This window comes from Vulpes lagopus, chromosome 11 (genome assembly GCF_018345385.1).
Source record: "Vulpes lagopus strain Blue_001 chromosome 11, ASM1834538v1, whole genome shotgun sequence".
Taxonomy (NCBI): Eukaryota; Metazoa; Chordata; class Mammalia; order Carnivora; family Canidae; genus Vulpes; species Vulpes lagopus.
Window position 1 is genome coordinate 74152717 of NC_054834.1, and position 18024 is coordinate 74170740.

At 50.2% G+C, this 18024-nt stretch overlaps 3 protein-coding genes across 10 annotated transcripts in view; 1 reads left to right on the top strand and 2 right to left on the bottom strand.

Moving 5' to 3' along the window:
* PC (pyruvate carboxylase) overlaps window positions 1-3697 on the top strand; it is a 118097-nt gene extending 114400 nt beyond the window's left edge. For all 6 annotated transcript variants that reach the window (XM_041721780.1, XM_041721781.1, XM_041721778.1 and 3 more), the window contains 8 exons: window positions 240-396; window positions 891-1131; window positions 1258-1507; window positions 1714-1958; window positions 2042-2221; window positions 2298-2546; window positions 2838-2978; window positions 3064-3697. In XM_041721780.1, the coding sequence (XP_041577714.1) occupies window positions 240-396; window positions 891-1131; window positions 1258-1507; window positions 1714-1958; window positions 2042-2221; window positions 2298-2546; window positions 2838-2978; window positions 3064-3312 (1712 nt within the window). In that variant the 3' untranslated portion in view covers window positions 3313-3697. The remainder of the gene's footprint in view (window positions 1-239; window positions 397-890; window positions 1132-1257; window positions 1508-1713; window positions 1959-2041; window positions 2222-2297; window positions 2547-2837; window positions 2979-3063) is intronic.
* Window positions 3698-5446: 1749 nt separating this feature from the next.
* RCE1 (Ras converting CAAX endopeptidase 1) lies at window positions 5447-8557 on the bottom strand. Of its 3 annotated transcripts, none has more exons than XM_041721785.1 (8): window positions 8373-8557; window positions 8136-8238; window positions 7959-8042; window positions 7620-7698; window positions 6925-7092; window positions 6726-6797; window positions 6396-6458; window positions 5447-6112 (listed from the first exon to the last, which is right to left on the bottom strand). In XM_041721785.1, the coding sequence occupies exons 1-8, from the start codon at window positions 8555-8557 to the stop codon at window positions 5877-5879; spliced, it is 990 nt and encodes a 329-aa protein (XP_041577719.1). In that variant the 3' UTR covers window positions 5447-5876. The 3 variants fall into 3 exon arrangements, with proteins under 3 accessions (XP_041577719.1, XP_041577720.1, XP_041577721.1); XM_041721786.1 differs by having other exon boundaries at window positions 7959-8038; window positions 8373-8405; XM_041721787.1 differs by having other exon boundaries at window positions 7959-8238.
* An 85-nt stretch (window positions 8558-8642) lies between these two features.
* The window catches only part of C11H11orf80 (chromosome 11 C11orf80 homolog), a 106351-nt gene continuing 96969 nt past the window's right edge, over window positions 8643-18024 (bottom strand). The window contains exons 15-17 of the mRNA XM_041721784.1: window positions 13278-13338; window positions 8938-9146; window positions 8643-8853 (exon numbers count right to left, since the gene is read on the bottom strand). Coding sequence (XP_041577718.1) covers window positions 8788-8853; window positions 8938-9146; window positions 13278-13338 — 336 coding nt within the window. The 3' untranslated portion in view covers window positions 8643-8787. The remainder of the gene's footprint in view (window positions 8854-8937; window positions 9147-13277; window positions 13339-18024) is intronic.

An 18024-nucleotide genomic window follows, 5' to 3' on the forward strand; every position in this document is an offset into this window, starting at 1 on the left:
CCTGTTAGTTACAGCACAGAGACTTGGTGGCAGGTGAAAGGGGGCACAGAGGTCACTGATCCTGAGCTACCCTGAGTGAGCAGCAGAGGGAAGTCTTCAAGGATTGGGATAGGACTGAGAGAGATCTTGAAGATGTACAGGATGGTTCGAGGGCTGGAGGCTTAGGCTGCAGAGCTGCAGGGTGTGGTGGAGTCCCAGGGAAGCAAGGGGCTGACCTGGACTTCTCGGTCCCTGTGCAGGAGCCACGTTTGATGTTGCCATGCGCTTTCTGTACGAGTGCCCCTGGCGGCGGCTGCAGGAGCTCCGGGAGCTCATCCCCAACATCCCGTTTCAGATGCTGCTGCGGGGGGCCAATGCTGTGGGCTACACCAACTACCCTGACAATGTGGTGTTCAAGTGAGCCTGGGGTCGGGTGGGCACTGTACTGCGTGGTCGGGTGTTGGGCCACAGTGAGATGGCCTGTGTCCCCATGGAGGGCTTGACACCAAGCCTCCTAGCTGTACCCAGCAAGGGCAGCTATCTGGAAATTTCATGGAGTGCAGAATCATAGAAGAACTGGAAGGACTTCTAGCTCACAGGGGCAGTGGAGACCTCAGGACTCCTTTGTTCAGGGCTCCTTTTCCCTCAGACTGCCACTCTTGCAAAGACTCCCCAGCTGATTTTTCTGACCTGGGCCGACTGAACTGCACTGTACATGACTAGGGCAGGGCAGCTCTGCTGGATGCCCAATGCCTCTAGGGTGGCTCTGCCCAGCCAGGTTGCCCCAGAGAAGCCCTTTTCCACCTTGGGGTGCCACTCCCCCTGCCAGGCCAGAGCCAGAGAGGGATGTGCAGGAGGGGGTGGGATGGTGTTGACCCTTATCGGAAGGATGCGCTCTCCTACCCACTCAGGTTCTGTGAGGTAGCCAAGGAGAATGGCATGGACGTCTTCCGGGTTTTTGACTCCCTCAACTACATGCCAAATCTGCTACTGGGCATGGAGGCTGCAGGCAATGCTGGTGGCGTGGTGGAGGCTGCCATCTCCTACACTGGTGACGTGGCCGACCCCAACCGCACCAAATACTCACTGCAGTACTACATGGGCTTGGCAGAAGAGCTGGTGCGAGCTGGCACCCATATCCTGTGTATCAAGGTGCCTGGACCTTCCCCCCACCCTGGGATCTTGCCCCTTACTCATCTCTCCTCCCCACCCCATCCCCAGCCTGTCTCCCCATCACACTCCCTCCTTACCAGCCTTTTTCTTTCCTTCTTGCCCCAGGACATGGCAGGGCTGCTAAAGCCTACAGCCTGCACCATGCTGGTCAGCTCCCTCAGGGACCGGTTCCCCGACCTTCCACTGCACATCCACACCCATGACACATCAGGGGCAGGTGTGGCAGCTATGTTGGCCTGTGCCCAGGCTGGGGCTGATGTGGTAGATGTGGCATCTGACTCCATGTCCGGGATGACTTCACAGCCCAGCATGGGGGCCCTGGTGGCCTGCACCCGAGGGACTCCCCTGGACACAGGTAAGAACAGCGGGAGTCCATGGCCACTTCCCTCGCAGCTGTGGACCTTATTAGTTCTAGTAGAGTCTGGCCTATGCTTGAATCCAGATGAGCTTTCCTGACTTTGTCTTCCATCACCCACATCCAAGATGGGACCTAAGCTGGCTCTGGGGTCCTCGGAGGAGGAACACCTGGGAACTTAGCATATTCTCCTGGCCTTCCTGCAGGGGTGCCCCTGGAACGTGTGTTTGACTACAGTGAGTACTGGGAGGGGGCCCGGGGATTGTATGCGGCCTTTGACTGCACGGCCACCATGAAGTCTGGCAATTCGGACGTGTATGAGAACGAGATCCCAGGGGGCCAGTACACCAATCTGCACTTCCAGGCACACAGCATGGGGCTGGGCTCCAAGTTCAAGGAAGTCAAGAAGGCCTATGTGGAGGCCAACCAGATGCTGGGCGATCTCATCAAGGTGAGCTAGGCCCAGTGCTCTTATCCCTGCCTCTGGGCCTCCATAAGATGCCAAGCATCCCAACCTGGGGCTTTTCTTCTCAGGTGACCCCGTCCTCCAAGATCGTGGGGGACCTGGCCCAGTTCATGGTACAGAATGGGCTGAGCCGGGCAGAGGCTGAAGCCCAGGCAGAAGAATTGTCCTTCCCCCGTTCCGTGGTGGAGTTCCTGCAGGGCTACATTGGCATTCCCCACGGGGGGTTCCCTGAGCCCCTTCGCTCTAAGGTAGGAAGGCCCAGCACAGCCTGAGGGTGGAGACTGGGTGCAGGCATCAGGCCTGACCCTCTGCTTTGCTCCCCAGGTGCTAAAGGACCTGCCAAGGGTAGAAGGGCGGCCTGGAGCCTCCCTCCCCCCACTGGATCTGCAGCTGCTGGAGAAGGAGCTGACTGAACGGCATGGGGAGGAGGTGACCCCAGAAGATGTGCTCTCAGCAGCCATATATCCAGACGTCTTTGCCCACTTCAAGGACTTCACAGCTACCTTTGGCCCCCTGGATAGCCTCAATACCCGCCTCTTCCTGCAGGGACCCAAAATTGCAGAGGAGTTTGAGGTGAGTAGCTCTGGCCCCTATCTACACTCCCCCCCTCAGCCCTACCCCTGCATCCCTAAGGACACTAGCACATCTAGAGCTCCAAGCTTTGGCTTGGCTGTCACCTTGCCTCACAAGCTGTCGGTGCCCAAAAAACCCTTGAGATGAGGAGGCTAGGCCTTCACAAGTGAAGAGCTGAGATCCAGGGTTGAGGGACTTGCCTGGGACTGGGTTGGGGGGCTGCTCTACCCAGACTTGGTATGTTTTATTGCCCCTGACCCCTGGCTCTGAGTCTCTGTGCCCTCCTTGCAGGTGGAGCTGGAGCGGGGCAAGACACTGCACATCAAGGCTCTGGCCATAAGTGACCTGAACCGGGCTGGCCAGAGGCAGGTCTTCTTTGAGCTCAATGGACAGCTGCGGTCCATTCTGGTCAAGGACACTCAGGCCATGAAGGTACAGCCCCTCCTAGGGCCAGCCAGGTGGTAGGGACAGGTAGGGCCGATGCCTCATGTCTCTCCCCCTCTTGTCTTGTCTACAGGAAATGCACTTCCACCCCAAGGCCCTGAAGGATGTGAAGGGCCAGATTGGGGCACCCATGCCTGGGAAGGTGATAGACATCAAGGTGGCAGCTGGGGCCAAGGTGGCCAAGGGCCAGCCCCTCTGTGTGCTCAGTGCCATGAAGATGGAGACTGTGGTGACTTCACCCATGGAGGGCACTGTCCGCAAGGTCCACGTAACCACAGACATGACACTGGAGGGCGATGACCTCATCCTGGAGATTGAGTGATCTTGCCCCAGATTGGCAGCCTGGCCGTCCCCACCCCAAGCCTTCAATAGACACTGTGCTGCCAGGGCAGGCCCAGGCCAGCCCATACCTGAGAGCAGAAAGGCTTAGCCCTGGAGCTCCTGTCCTCAGCTGCTTGTGGCAGGAGAAACACTGCCTGCTGTGGCACATTCCTTTCCTCCAGCCATTTGTCTTTCCCTGCTGGACAGCTGCTCACATAGTCATCTCTTGCCAAACAAGATTCCTCTCCTTGTTGGAGACTGCAGGTGATGGTGTGTAGGTGGGCCTAAGACCCAGGGGAGCAGGTTAGGGGTGCTACCTCGTAGGGGAAGATCTAGGCTCCAAGTCCTGAGAACTTCGCTCAATAAAACTGGCTTCCCCTGCCCTCTATGCTGGGTCCTGTGCAGTACCCCAACCCCCCACCCTGCGCCACTCAGCAGAGGGGCAGGGCTGCCTACTGGGACTCCCCATAGCAAGGGCAGGTTAGTTTTATCTAACTCCTTGGAGAGTAGAATAGTGGCCTTGGTTTCAGCCACTACAGAGTGTCTATGGTATACACACCCTAACAGAATTAGTTAGCTGTACTGAGAGCTTTGGCTGTTATAAGCATTTAACACCCATTAACTCAAGGCATCAGTCATCCATTTTATGGACAGAGAAATGGAGTCCTAGGAAGGTTAAATAACTTGTCCAGGACTCCACAGCTAGTAAGAGGCAGAGCATTCATATTCAAGCTGTCAGTGGAGTTGCTTCCCAACCATACTGCTTTACTTCCTAAAACCAGGGAAAACCTACCACCCCATTAATTCAGGACTGGATGCAAACAGGCACCAACATCTAGGAGGTGGGCAAAACCCTTGGATGTGGGAACCTGTGGGTGAGGATTTTAGTGGGAGGTTAGGAGCACTGGATTGAGTCTCCAGATCTAATCCTGCCCATTCCTATTCCTAAGCCTTAGGGAGAATCCCTCACCTGCAGGACAGCAACCCTGCGTGCATCACTGTACTGCTGCCCACCCCCAAACTCCACAGGGAAGGTGAAGAAATAGGGGTGCTGGGTAATTCCTGAACAGGAGCATGAAGAAGAGGTAGAGCACAATCTCCGGGGAACCAGGCAGGCAGTTCACCCCCAGCACCCTGCCAGCACAGTGCTCTTTGCGGGTGGTTTTGGGCTTTCTCCTCTTTGGACTTCAAGATCCCAAAGGTACACTCTAAAACAGGCCCATGCTCACCCCCTCTACCTCCCCAACAGATGCTACACAGGTGGAAGACAAGAAAGTTCTCCATAGCAAGGTAGGTGTGTGACTATCATGATGACCTTTTAGATCCAGGTGCATGTAGTGTAGTCACAGCCAAATTGGGGGTACCCTGGGGAGCAACTGCACTTCCATTTCCTTTCAACCACCAGCCTCAGGGGATGAGACTAGGGACAGCCTCCTTCAGTTTTGAGTGAGAACTGAGAGTATAATATTCTTTTAAAAAAGTTAAGACCCAGGGGCAGGGTAATAAAAACATGGAAACCATTCTAAAATCAAGAGGAAGGAACTAAAGAGTTCTAAGAAAGAACCCTGAGTTCCAGTGCTGCTCAGCAGGGTCCTTGCTACTCTCAGGGCTGCAGCCTTTGCTCTGAGCTCCTCTAGGGACCAGACTAGCAGCACAGTGGCAGAGGTCCAAGCAGAAAAGCTTCTACTCCCAGGTGACTCTGAGCTGGTTCCTTTACCATTTTGAATGTTTATTCTTGCTTGTGCAACCTGAGGCTGGTAGACTTTGGGGAGGTCCTGGTGGAGGCCCCACAGTCAACCCTCTACCCTTTGGAGGCTGGAGGTTCCATCACTGGGGTCCAGGCCTAGGTTTCATTCCCTGACTCTGGTAGCCAAGACACAGGTGCTAGGTTGTGCTGAGCTCACACCTGGCACCTGCAGTCCCAGGCCCACCTGTGCTAGGAGTTGGGGTGTGGCTAAGAGAGGAGAAAGCTACAGACCCAAGGCAGCCAGAGGACCCCATCCTATCCTTTACTTCAGGGAACTATGTCTACCAGGCTGAACTTCCCAGAGGGTAGTGTACAAGGTAGCCAAGACAGGTGGCAGGCACACCCACAAGACCCCAAGTAGATCGATTCCCAAAGGTCCAAGGCCATGTTACCCAAGTTAAATCTCTTTAATATCTCAATACAAAGTCCTGATGCAAAAAGACAATGAGAAAACCCTGGGAAGTTGGGGGGAGGGATTTTGTAAATTCCACCCCCGAGCAGCTTTTCAGAGGCAGAAGGGGGCAGAGGAGCTCAGAAAAGCAGCAGTCCAAAGTGAGGAAGGGAGTGCACGGCTCCTAGGACCTGCCGCTTGTCCCCTCCCAGCTGCTCCTCAACCTCCTTTGGAGAAGGGCTGCACCCTTTGGATATCTGCTCCTTTCTCTTGGTCCCTGGGATTCAACTAGCTCTGGCTTCAATCCCCTACAAAAATTCCTGAGATCTCGGGGACCCCAGCCAGCTCCTCCCCTCTGCAGTACCCCTTGATGGGGAGGGGCTGGGGAGCCCGTGAGAGTTCATAGGAGCATGTACAGGAGCATGGGTCAGGAGCACAAAGGAGCCTCTGAGTCCCCTGCTCGCTCCAAAAGCACACAAAGGGGAAGGCTGCCGTAGAGTTTGGGGTCCGTGAGGGGCTGGAGCAGAAGCAGGAAGAGTCCCACACCCAGAGCATAGCCTGCCAGCAGGGGCCGTCTCTGCGGATGCTCCAGGGCCGCACATACAGCAGGAAAGCCCATGTAATTGCAGAAGGAGTGGCAAAGAACTGGCCCAATCAGGTGTCCTACGGAGGGGAGACAGAGCAGCTCATGGAGCATCCCCACCACCTCCCAGGGCTAATCACCCATATCCCTGAAATAGATCAAAGACTACCCACACACACCATATGGCCCCTGCTCCCTTCCACCTCTCAGACCTCACCAGACCGAAAGCCCTGGCTCTGTCTGTCTCAGACCAAAGTAGAAGAAACTTGTCACTCCTACAACAAACACAGCATTCCCATTCTCCCACCCTCTCCTGTGGACCCCTGAGCCCCCAGGGGGACCCGTGAGAGACTGAGGACCAACCTGTGCGGATGAAGAGGAAAGCAGTGTAGGCACCGAAGACAGCTGTGTAGGAGAACTGGAACGCTGGAGACGGGGAGGCCTCGAGTGACCACACCTGTATGCTCTTCTGCCCCAACACTGCACACCCATCAGCCAGACATCCCCTTCCCCCTGAGGGCAGTGGCTGCCTGCCCCAGCACCTATGGCTGTCCTCTACACCCCAACTCCCATGGCAGGGGCCCTTCCAGTACTAGAGCCCTCTGTCCCCAAGTCTTCCTCCAGAATGGCTATTGGGGACACCCTTACACACCCCAACCCAGGACTGCCCCAAGCAAGCTTTCTAGGACTCACCTGCAGACAAGAAGATGCTCCCCACACTGCTCTGGCGGAAACGAAGCTGTTCAAAAATGTGGTGAAAATGGGCTGCGAGAAAGGCAAGAACCATGTCACATTCCTCATGCCTGCTTTACAGGCCACGCCCTTGCTCCAAACCCCATTTTTGGCTCTCATGCTGGGAACATCTCAAAAGGACCAGGTTAGACAAACTCACCAACTCCAAAGAAGAGTGGGCAGGTGAACACGGCAGGGCCCAGGCCCGTGCATGGTGCTAACATGGGCAGCATGCAGGCCCGGAATACCAGTTCCTCTGTCAGGGGTGCGATCACTTGGTTCCGCAGCCAACGCATGTCTGTGAGGCAGCGGGCCCAGGAGCGAGGGGCTGAAGGTGGGGGGATTCAGGACCAAGAATTAGTGACTAGCTATTGAACAAAAAGATCCTAGAGTCTCCAAGGGTCCCTCTCCCACAATCTTTCCTTAGCCAAACTCAGATTAGGCATCAATGCTCCTGAGAACAGATAAGAGTCAAGCTTTGTTATCACACAAAGCGTAAAACAATGTTTTAAGAGGGCTGAAAGGGAAAGTATTAGTAGCTAAGGCAGGGTATTCTGGTAGTAAATTCTGGAAACATCAAAATCATAACTCAAGACCAGCTCTGGTTTGAAGAAGCCAAATATTAAAAGAGAAAGCAACTTTCATCAGTCCACACAAAGTACTGCTGGGGATTCCTAGGGGCCTGTCAAAGCAACTCTTACAGGCTGTCTGCTACATGCTCCCATCTTACTGATAAGGAAACGAAGAGTAACTCATACATCTCAAATCTAAGTCTCACCATGAGCCCACTTATTCTCTTGCTCCACTGTGCTGGGCTGCCTGTGCCTACTTTCTCCCTAAGCCCTAAGGACTCACCTAAGACAACCTTCAAGCCATCTGCCAGGTCACATGGACAATCCATAGAGAGCTGCATTAGTGGGCCCAGGAAAAGGATCTGGGAATAGAAAAACAAGCGATCAAAGGAAAGGCTTAAGCCAAAATCCACTACCCTTGCCCAGCAAAAGCCTCATGAGATTTCAAGCTTCCTGTTCTCAGCGAAGATCTCCCACCCATGTATAACCAACAGCCAAGGACCATCTCACAATTTATGTTGCCCATCAGTCAAAAGATAGGCACAATGAGGATAAAAAAAAAAAAAAAGGCCATGGACAGGAACATCATGCTAATAACGAGAAAAATAAAACAAGCACTCACCATGGTCAGCAGCAAGGGCAGCAGTGCCGCTGGGAAAATGCCCTCCAGCCTGAAGCCCATCAGGGTGAGCAGGGATGTGCCTGGCTGAGCCACAGGAAAGGAGGCATCAGTCTTGCTCTCTTCTAAAAGACCCCTGAGATCCTCCCCCTCTTGCCCTCTGCCCCGCCTCCTTCGCACCTGGATGCCTGTGAGTTCTCTCCAAAGTAGCACGCAGAGGGGCGAGAGACTGGACACCACCAGGACGCTGGTGAAGCGCCGCTTGATAACGGCAGGGTGGTCCCTACGGAGGGAGCAGTAAGTTCTGGGGGCCCACAGACTCTGGACAGCGCGGCCCCGCCCCCAGTTCGCCCAAGCTCCGCCCACAGCCCCGACTCGCGGAGGCGCGGGTTCTGGCCGCGCGCGCAGCCCCCGCACCTGGGCAGCTCGCTCTTCCAGACGTAGAGGCTGCCCACGTAGGAGCAGGCGAGGCTGAGACAGGAGAACACTGACACCCAGCAGCACAGCCCAGGGCCTGGACCGCCCAGGGCCGCCGACTCGGGTTGCCGCTCCGGCCGCGATACCGACAGCAGGCGCAGCCCATCCCCGCCCAGCGCCGCCATCGCGCCCGGACCCGCGGCGCGCACCAATGACGCGATCCCGCCGCCGCTCGACCCGCGCCCTGCCGGACGCGCGAGTGACGTCATCGGGCAGCGCGGGCACCCAGCCCCCGCCCTCGCCCCCAACAGTGAAACAGATGCGGCGCACATAGAGCTGGTTTATTGAACAACAGACAGCACGCGGCCCCGACAGCCGCCCGGCAGGTGTGGAAGCGCCGGGAGGGCACCCCAGCTTAGGGCCCAGGGCCGGGGCTCAGCCACTCGGACAGATTGGAGACCTCCTGCAGCCAGAGCGAGTCCTGCGGGAGGAAAGGGAGCCCGGGATGAGGACCCGTCGACAGCGGCCGTTTCTTCCCTCCCCTGCGCGGCCCTCGCCCGGTTACCTCCAGGCCGCCCCCGGGACTCTCCCTGCTCCCGCCAGATGTCGGGGAGGTCCCTGCCCTTGTGGGCTCCGTGCGGCACGCGGCGGCCTCTGACTCCCTCGAGGCCTTGGCAGAGGGGAAGGTCCGCGTCTCCTTCATGCCCCGCCGCAGGCTGCCCCGCCGCAGGCTGCCCCTTTTGAGTGTCTTGTTTTCCACTTGCCCGCCGGTCCCTAGACGAAAACAAGCCCACTTACCTTGCGCCCGCGACCCTGTGCTAGAAAGACAACAAGGGCAGGGGAGAGGGAGGAGCTGGTCCCCCCTCTCTTAGCCCTCCCACCTCAAATTCCTTTCAAACAGGTCTCAATCAAAACCTGGCAGCTCTGGGAATTAAGGCTGAGACTGCAGAATCGTTTCAGTTTTACTTGGGGCTCGCATCCACATTCATCTGCATACAGATTCCTCGTGGAGTCTGCACTAACCAGCTCCTCCCTGCCACGCTGTGACCTCCTTGCCTGAAAGCCAGCATCACCTCTCCCTTCGTAACTCACAGTGCTCTGGGCAATGCCCAGTGGCATTCTCCCTACTATTAACTGATGCACGTGTGCAAATTTAAAGTGAGTTAGGATCCATAGATTCTTTTTGAGCAGGTCCTGGGAATGTAGCTCAATGAGGTGTTCCCTGGGTGAAGCTAGCAAATGCCAGGAGGGATGCAGAAGTGTGTATGAAGCCCAGGGATAGAACATAGAATAAAGCTGCTAACCATTCCTAGAGGTGAAGGTTTCCCCGAGGAGAAGTCAGAGCTGTTTTGTTTTTTAAAGATTTATTTATTTATGATAGAGAGAGAGAGAGGCAGAGACACAGGAGGAGGGAGAAACAGGCTCCATGCAGGGAGCTGGACGCGGGACTCGATTCCAGGCCTCCAGGATCACACCCTAGGCTGCAGGCGGCGCTAAACCGCTGTGCCACAGGGGCTGCCCTCAGAGCTGGGTTTTAAAGGAAGAGAAATAGGCCAGACCAACAAGGGAAAGGAAAGGAATTCCAGGCAGAAAGAGGCAAATACCCAAAGGCATTAATTAGTATCCTGCATAAAATGCAAAATGGGGGGGGGAGGGGTCCCTAGGAGATGAATCTGAAGGGGTTAGTAGGAATCAGAAGACTAAGAAAAGGATTTTTATCTGTAGGAAACTGAAGAATTTTAATAAGCACTGGAGATTTTAATTTTCTATTTTAGAGTGATTATTATGTCAAAGGTGTAGCTTAGTGTCAAATTAGAAATAGGAAGACCTTGGGATGCCTAGGTGGTACAATCAATTGAGCATCCGACTCTTGGTTTCAGCTCAGTTCTTAATCTGAGTCATGAGATCAAGCCTCACATGGGGCTCTGTGCTCAGTTTGGAGTCTGCTTAAGACTCTGCCTCACCTTCTGCTCCTCCCCACTGCGTGTTTGGGCATATGCAGGCACATGCTCTTCTACTCTCTCGCTCTCTCAAATCAGAAAGAAAGAGGAAGGAGGGGGAAGAGAAAGAAAAAGAAAGGAGAAAGAGGAGAGAGCAAAAAAAAGAGAAAGGGAAAGAGAGAGAAAGAGAGAAAAAGGAAAGAAAAGGAGAAAAAGAGGAAGAGAGAAGGAGAAAGAAAAAGGAGAGACAAAAAAGAGAAAGTCCTCAAAACCTCAGGACAGTGAAGGCAGCAAGAATGGACACAGGCACCCCTAGGGGTCAACTGAGGCCAAATCAACAGGCCTTGGTGCGAGACTAGGTGTAATACATGAGAATGAGTGGCATCTTGAATGAATCTCATTTTAGATGTGAAAAACTGGATGGGAAGTGGTGCTATTAATCCTCACAGAGGTACCAGTGGGACCTCCACATGAAGCTGCCTAGTAAGCAGATTTATCTCCCACCTGGCACTCAAGAGAGGCCTGGGCTGTTCATGCCAACTGGAAAGTCTTGAGCCCAGAGCAAGGTTCAATGCCTGGGATAGAAGAAAACAGCTAGGGAAGGAGTGCTATACAAGCACTGCTGAGGGGTGGCCAAAGGAAGCTAAGTTGAAAGATCAGAGGGGAGAATGAGGTGAGTCACAGTCTTACAGTGCTGAATGAATTCTGTTCAGGCACAGTAAATATAAATATACAATTTGGTACTTAGGAAGTCTTCCCAAACGAGACCTTGCAGTGCAGAGGCCACAGAGAAAGCAAGTGCCTGGGTTGGAATTAGAAGTTGGGGGGCACCTGGGTGGCTCAGTCGGTTAAGCCTTCAGCTCAAGTCATGATCCCAGAGTCATGAGATCAAGTCTTGCATTGAGCTCCCTGCTCAGCAGGGTGCCTGCTTCTTCCTCTCTTTCTGCCCCTCCTCCACCTCATGCTCTCTCTCACTTGTGTGCTTCTCAAATAAACTTTTTTAAAAGAAGAATTAGAGAATGGGAGGAAAAAAGGAGAGGAAACAGCTTGCTTTTTTGAGAACCATGGCTGAGATGTGATGGAGAGAAAAAGTAGTTCAAGATCACGGGATATTTCCTCTTTAAATAACAAGGGATTGCCCTGCTGAGGGGACAGAACTCGGAAGAGAAACTAAAGGTGCAGAAATGGTGGTGATGCAAGTAAGTCCTGAGAAAGCAGTAGGGCTAATGCCACACTGACATAGTTTGGGCACGAAGTCAGTAGGCAGAGGCTGGGTAGATATTTTAAAGAATGGAGTAGCCGCTGACAAGAAGGCGAGGAAGATGATGTAAAGGACTAATGGCTAAAGGCTCCTGAGTGAACAGACCATGGATGCATGGTGGCATCATCTAACTTATTTTCTTTAGCAGAACTGTGGGGACATGGGACATAGAATTGATGGTGACTAGAGCTGCAGCTTTGTAAAGCAGAGCAGCTCAAGCAGTCTTCCAGTGGTTCTACCAGATTATAAATGCCTAGGTTTTAAGGCTTATATTGTACATAGAGACAGCATATGAAATTATTTTCCTGCAAAGCAACCTCTGAGCCTGGGTGGTCTCTTGTGAAAGGGGGCCACTGTCACAGTGGTCACTGGACAAGTTTAGCATCCCCTCCCCTGGGTCCACAGCAGGTGCTGGATAAAATACTAAGTTCTTCCTTTTAAAAAAGTATTTTTTTACTCTTTGCTGCATAAATACTGAATTGTATGTGGTATACATCCATTCTTTTAAATCTCCAAATCTGTATAAAAATAGATTCTTTGCTTTATACAAGCCTTCACTGCAGAGTTCTTTTCAGTAGCAACAGCCCCTACCACATTTAAAACAAGGTTCAACTGACAGAATGATTCAGGAACACCTCTTAGGCCTAGTCTGGACAACATGCAGCATGTTGTAGTTGTGACCCTGGAAAGAGGAATTTTACCAACAAAGTATGGATGCTAGAATCAGTCCCCAAATTCCCTCAAGTCCACATAGTTTTGACAATGCATCCCTGGTAGTCTTGGCTGTGTGAAGACAGATTGGAGCTAGGCCACGTGGGTTTGAACTCTGGCTCTCCACTTACTCCCTGCGTGACCTCCAGTAATTTTGCTGACAATAGTTTCCTTATCTATAAAATAAGAATAGTAACACTACCTCATAGGATTGTTTTGAGAATTAAGAGCATTACTCCATTTTAAAAGCTCAGAATCGGGGCACGTTGGTGGCTCAGTTAAGCGTCTGATTCTTGATTTCAGCTCTGGTCATGATCTCAGAGTCATGAGATTGAGCCCCACATTGGGCTTTGTGCTCAGTGGGGAGTCTGCTTAAGTTTCTCTGCCCCCCCCCATGTGCTCATGCTCACATTTTCCCTCCAAAATAAATATTTTTAAAAATAATGAAAACCTCCGAATAGTGCCTGACACCTGGACTCTCAGGCTCAGGCACCAGTGGCTGTGATTATTTCCAGCCATAAACACACCTTCTGCCACTGTGTAAGTGTTGGAGGGAGGGTGGAAAGACCAATATAATCACCAACATCACATGCAACAACTCCCTGTAATATATATCAAAGTTGAGGTGGTGCTCTGTGCCCAGGAGTAGCCTCCAGAGCCCCAGAGGAGTAACCAAAATTAGGGAGAGCTGCAGTACCAGCAGTAATGATGGAGAAAAGACACAAAGGAACCAGCTGAATTCAGGGACCTGCCCCTTCATGTGCCACTATCTTTAACTGCACAAAATTTATGAGGAATTTCTAGTTCTATCATACCAGCTTTGGGGAGGGAATGCCCTTCCCCCGCCGCTGTCGGGGAACACCCAAAGTGGTGGTGGGAGCCAACTAAATCTCAGGATTTTGCTGTAGAGGAAGGTGTAGCTTGAAAGCTTGAAGTCAACATTTTTTACTTCTGAGTGTTGGTCTGGATTCACCTGAAAAGCTGAAGCCTTACCTGCAAGTTGCTCAGGGCTGCTGTTTTCATGTGCATCCTCTGTGCTCTGCTCTGCATTTTTCTCTGGGAGTAGCTGTTTTAAAAATCAGAAGTACTAAGTGAGTTTTGTAGGAACATGAACAAGCCCCAGTGAGAGAGAGTGCCTGGTAGCTTGTAGAACTCACAGGGCTATCCTCCCTTACCTGGAACTCTACTTCCTCTTGGTTCATGGGAGTCCCCCTACCCCGCCCTAATCAAGGCTTCCTCTTGTCAGAGCATTTGCAGCTCATCCCAGGCACTTTAGGCATTTCCTTCTTCCTCTGCACTCTGGTCACTTGTTTACCAACTACCCTGCTCCTTTGGCTCTGAAGATGCACTGCCTGCCCTTGTTTATCATTTTTATCTGCCTGTTTTCCACATTATTTCTAAAAAAAAAAAAAAAAAAAAAAAAAAAGTGTGTGTGTGTGTGTGTGTAGAGAGAACTCCCAAGCGGGGTTGGTGGGGGGCAGAACCTCAAGCCGACTTCATACCCAGTGTGGAGCCTGATGCAGGTCTTGATCCCAGGACCCTGAGATCATGACCTGAGCTGAAATAAAGAGTCAAATACTTAGGGACGCTTGGGTGCTCAGTGGTTTAGTGCTGCCTTTAGCTCAGGGTGTGATCCTGAAGTCCCGGGATTGAGTCCCATGTCGGGCTCCCTGCATAGAGCCTGCTTCTCCCTCTGCCTGTGTCTCTGCCTCTCTCTGTCTCTCATGAATAAATAAAATCTTTAAAAAAAAAAAAAGGGGGGATCCCTGGGTGGCGCAGCAGTTTAGCGCCTGCCTTTGGCCCAGGGCGCGATCCTGGAGACCTGGGATCGAATCCCACACGTCGGACTCCCAGTGCATGGAGCCTGCTTCTCCCTCTGCCTATGTCTCTGCCTCTCTCTGTGTGTGTGTGTGTGTGTGTGTGTGTGACTATCATAAATAAAAATTAAAAAAGAAAGTCAAACACTTAACTGACAGAGCCACCCAAGGCACCCTATTTTCCATACTTTAAATTCCTTGAAGGGTAAGGTTCACTGTGCCTGCATCCCTTTACAGCTAGCATAGTGTCTTGCATAGGTAAGTACTCAAACTATAATAGACTGAGGTCAAACCTGGGAAACCACAGGGTACATTTTGTGGTCCTCTGTTGCCTTTCAAAGCCTTGCCACTCTTGGTTCAATTTGGACAGAGAAACAAAATTTCTTACTAAGATCAGAACCCAATTCTAGCTTCTGGTTTTTCAAGAACACAAGTACATAAAAATAGACATCCTCTTCATCAAAATTAAAAACTTTTGTGCTTCAAAGGGCATTATAAAGAAATTCAACCCACAGGAATGGGAGAAAATATTTGCAAATTGTATCTGATTCAATTGTGTTGAATCCAGAATAAAGAACTCTTATACTTCAACAATAGTGCCTGGCACCTGCAGTCTCAGGCACCAATAAAATAATAGCCTAATTAAAAATGGTTATCAGATTTGGAGACCTTTCTCCAAAGAAGAGATACAAATGGTCAATAAGCCCACAAAAGGATGCTCAACATCATTATTCATTAGGGAAATGCAAATCAAAACAGCTTTACACCCACTAGGATGGTGGTGGTAATAATAATAGTAATAAAACAAGTAAACAGAATAACAGTAATAATAGACAATACCACGAAGATGTGGAAAAACAAACCATTTGTTACACATTGCTGGTGGGAAAGTAAAGTGGCCAGTTTAGCAAAGAGTTTAAAAGTTCCTCAAAAGGGGGCACTCGGGTGGCTCAGCTGGTTAAGCGGCTGCCTTCAGCTGGGGTCATGATTCTGGGGTCCTGGGATTGAGCCCCGCATTAGGCGCCCTGCTCAGCGAGGAACCTCCTTCTCCCTCTCCCTCTGCCTGCTGCTCCCCCTGCTTATGTGCTCTCGCGCTCTGTCAAATAAATGAATGAAATCTTTTAAAAAGTTCCTCAAAAAGTTAAAACATAGTGAGGCACCTGGCTGGCTCAGTTGGTAAGCTGTGTGGCTTGTGATCTCAGGGTTGTGAATTCGAGCCCCATGTTGGGTACAGAAATTACTTAAAATCTTTTAAAAAGAGGGGCATCCCATGGCTCAGTGGTCTACTTTTGGCTTAGGTTGTGATCCTGGGGTTCTAGGATTAAATCCCACATCAGGCTCCCTGCATGGAGCCTGCTTCTCCCTTTGCCTATGTTTCTTATTTTCTCTCTCACTCATGAATAAATAAAATCTTTTAAAAAGTGAATGAGGGATCCCTGGGTGGCGCAGCAGTTTGGCGCCTGCCTTTGGCCCAGGGCGCCATCCTGGAGACCCGGGATCGAATCCCACATCGGGCTCCCGGTGCATGGAGTCTGCTTCTCCCTCTGCCTATGTCTCTGCCTCTCTTTCTCTGTGTGTGTGTCACTATCATAAATAAATAAAAATTATAAAAAAAAGTGAATGAAATTTTTTAAAAAATCTTTTAAAAAAAGAAAAAAGTTAAACAGAGTTATCATATAACCCAGCAATTCTACTATCAGATATATAACCAAAATTACAAACATATGTCCACCCATAAGTGTTCACAGCATTATTCATAATTGCCAAAAGGTGCAAGTAACACAATGCCCATCAACTGATGAATGGATAGAAAAAATGTGGTATATCCATACAAAAGGATATTATCCAACCATAAAAAGGAATTAAGCAAAAAAAAAAAAAAAAAGGAATTAAGCATTGTCACATGCTACACCATGGATGAATGAATCTTTTTTTTTTTTTTAACCATGGATGAATCTTGAAAACATTTTGCTTAGTTAAAGAAGTCAGACACAAAAGACTACCTATTATGTGATTCTATTTACATGAAATACCCATATAGGCAAATCCATGGAGACAGAAAGCAGACTGGTGGTTGCCAGGGGATGGTAGAAAGGGGAATTGAGACTGACTACAAATAGGTACATGGTTTCTTTTTGGCACGATGGGGATATTGTGGAATTTAGTGGTGAATGCTGCATAACACAATGAATATACTTAAAGTCACTGAACTGTACAATTTTAAATGGTAGGGCAGCCTGAGTGGCTCAGCAGTTTAGTGCCGCCTTCGGCCCAGGGCATGATCCTGGGGACCCGGGATGGAGTCCCATGTTGGGCTCCCTGCATGGAGCCTGCTTCTCTCTCTGCCATGTCTCTGCCTATCTCTTCCTGTCTCTCATGAATAAAAAAAATCTTTTTTAAAAAGGTAGGTTTGGAGGCATCTAGGTGACTCAGTCGGTGAAGCATCTGCCTTCAGCTCAGGTCATGATCTCAGGGTGCTGGGATCAGAGTTCCAGGTCAGACTTGTTGCCCGGTGGGGAGACTGCCTCCCTCTCTACCTCTGCCCCTCCCCCTGCTCATGCTTTCTATCCTCCTCTTTCAAATGAATAAATAAAATCTTTTTTAAAAGGGTAGATTTTATGGTATGTGAATTGCAACTCAATAAAAAATTATCATGAATTCTTTACTAAATCAAGTCTCAACTTCTAAGTACATTCCAAGGAACAAAGAAGAGTAAAGATAGCCCTAATGGTGTGGAAAAAAAAAACAGTACTAAGAAAACTTCCAGACAATTTTTTTCTTCTTTGAGAGAAAGCTTGACTCTTTTACTTCATTCTTGCCTGGAAAGTCTCATGTACTAGACAAATCCTTCTACTACCCTGAAGCTGGTATCACCAAGGAAATAACCCACACTCAGATATAAAGCTCTCAGCCCTAGAGGACTTCTTGCACACCCTTCATCAGTTCCCCCAGATGAGACAACCCTATCTTCACACCTCCTGGGATTTAACACTGTGAGATATTTAATTCTGGTCTACTCCTCCAGAGAAACAATACCTTTCCTGACAAAACTACCTCCCTGTTACTGCTCCTGTTTATTATGGGTTTATGTTCTTAGCCGCTATGCACATCTATGACACTAGCCCTGGAGAACTGCCTGGTCTGCTCTTTCATGGCCCACTGTCCTATGTTCTCACACCCAGGCTATAAATCTCCACTCCTGGAATGGCATTTTCCTAAATATATTCTATAAACCTAAATACATATTTTCTCATTTTTTCTACTCCATAAATCATGTAACATCCATTTAATAAAACCATATAACAAAAATATAATGGATGGTTTTATTCTCTATTATTCAAGAGGTCAACTATTCTATTCTGTTTAAAAATGGAAACTGGGACTGGTCTAGAGGTAAAAGAACTTGACCTTTCATCATTGATCTTGTAGTTTTTAGCTAAGCCACTGGGTGCCACTCTTGTGCCACTACCAAGTTATTTATCACTAAAAAAAAAAAAAAAAAAAAAAAAAAAAAAGACCTCACCAGAGGGAAACTAATGATCTTGAGTGCAGACAGGTTCTGCTCATGAGTGCCTCTGATCACCCATCTTCCCTGGGCTATATGGTGTGGAACATTCCTATACCAGTCTTATGTGGTAATAAGGTTACTAGGCTTTGGTACCAGGAGAGCCTAGCCTTGCCATTTGCTGACTATGTGATTCTGAGCCAATCAGGAAAATTCTCTAACCAGTTTAGTCATCTATAAAATGGGAAACTACAACCTTTTTTTTAGGATCTTTGTAGTATTAAAGTGGAAATCTTGGCACAGATTAAGGATTCAACAAATGTTCCTTTCTTCCAAGACCTATGACTACTGGATAAGACCTTGAGTTCACTAGCCATCTGCCAAATTAATTGGGCTATAAATGGCCCTGAGGCTATGA

What these genes read in the sequence shown, in the direction of transcription:
- RCE1 (XM_041721787.1), bottom strand. Translation starts at nt 8,557, where the DNA reads ATGGCGGCGCTGGGCGGGGATGGGCTGCGCCTGCTGTCGGTATCGCGG. An exon ending in TGGCTTGAAGGTTGTCTTAG is followed by an intron (nt 7,093 to 7,619) that starts GTGAGTCCTTAG and finishes CCCCACCTTCAG; the next exon opens with CCCCTCGCTCCTGGGCCCGC. An exon ending in TTTCCTCTTCATCCGCACAG is followed by an intron (nt 6,113 to 6,395) that starts GTTGGTCCTCAG and finishes TCCCCTCCGTAG; the next exon opens with GACACCTGATTGGGCCAGTT.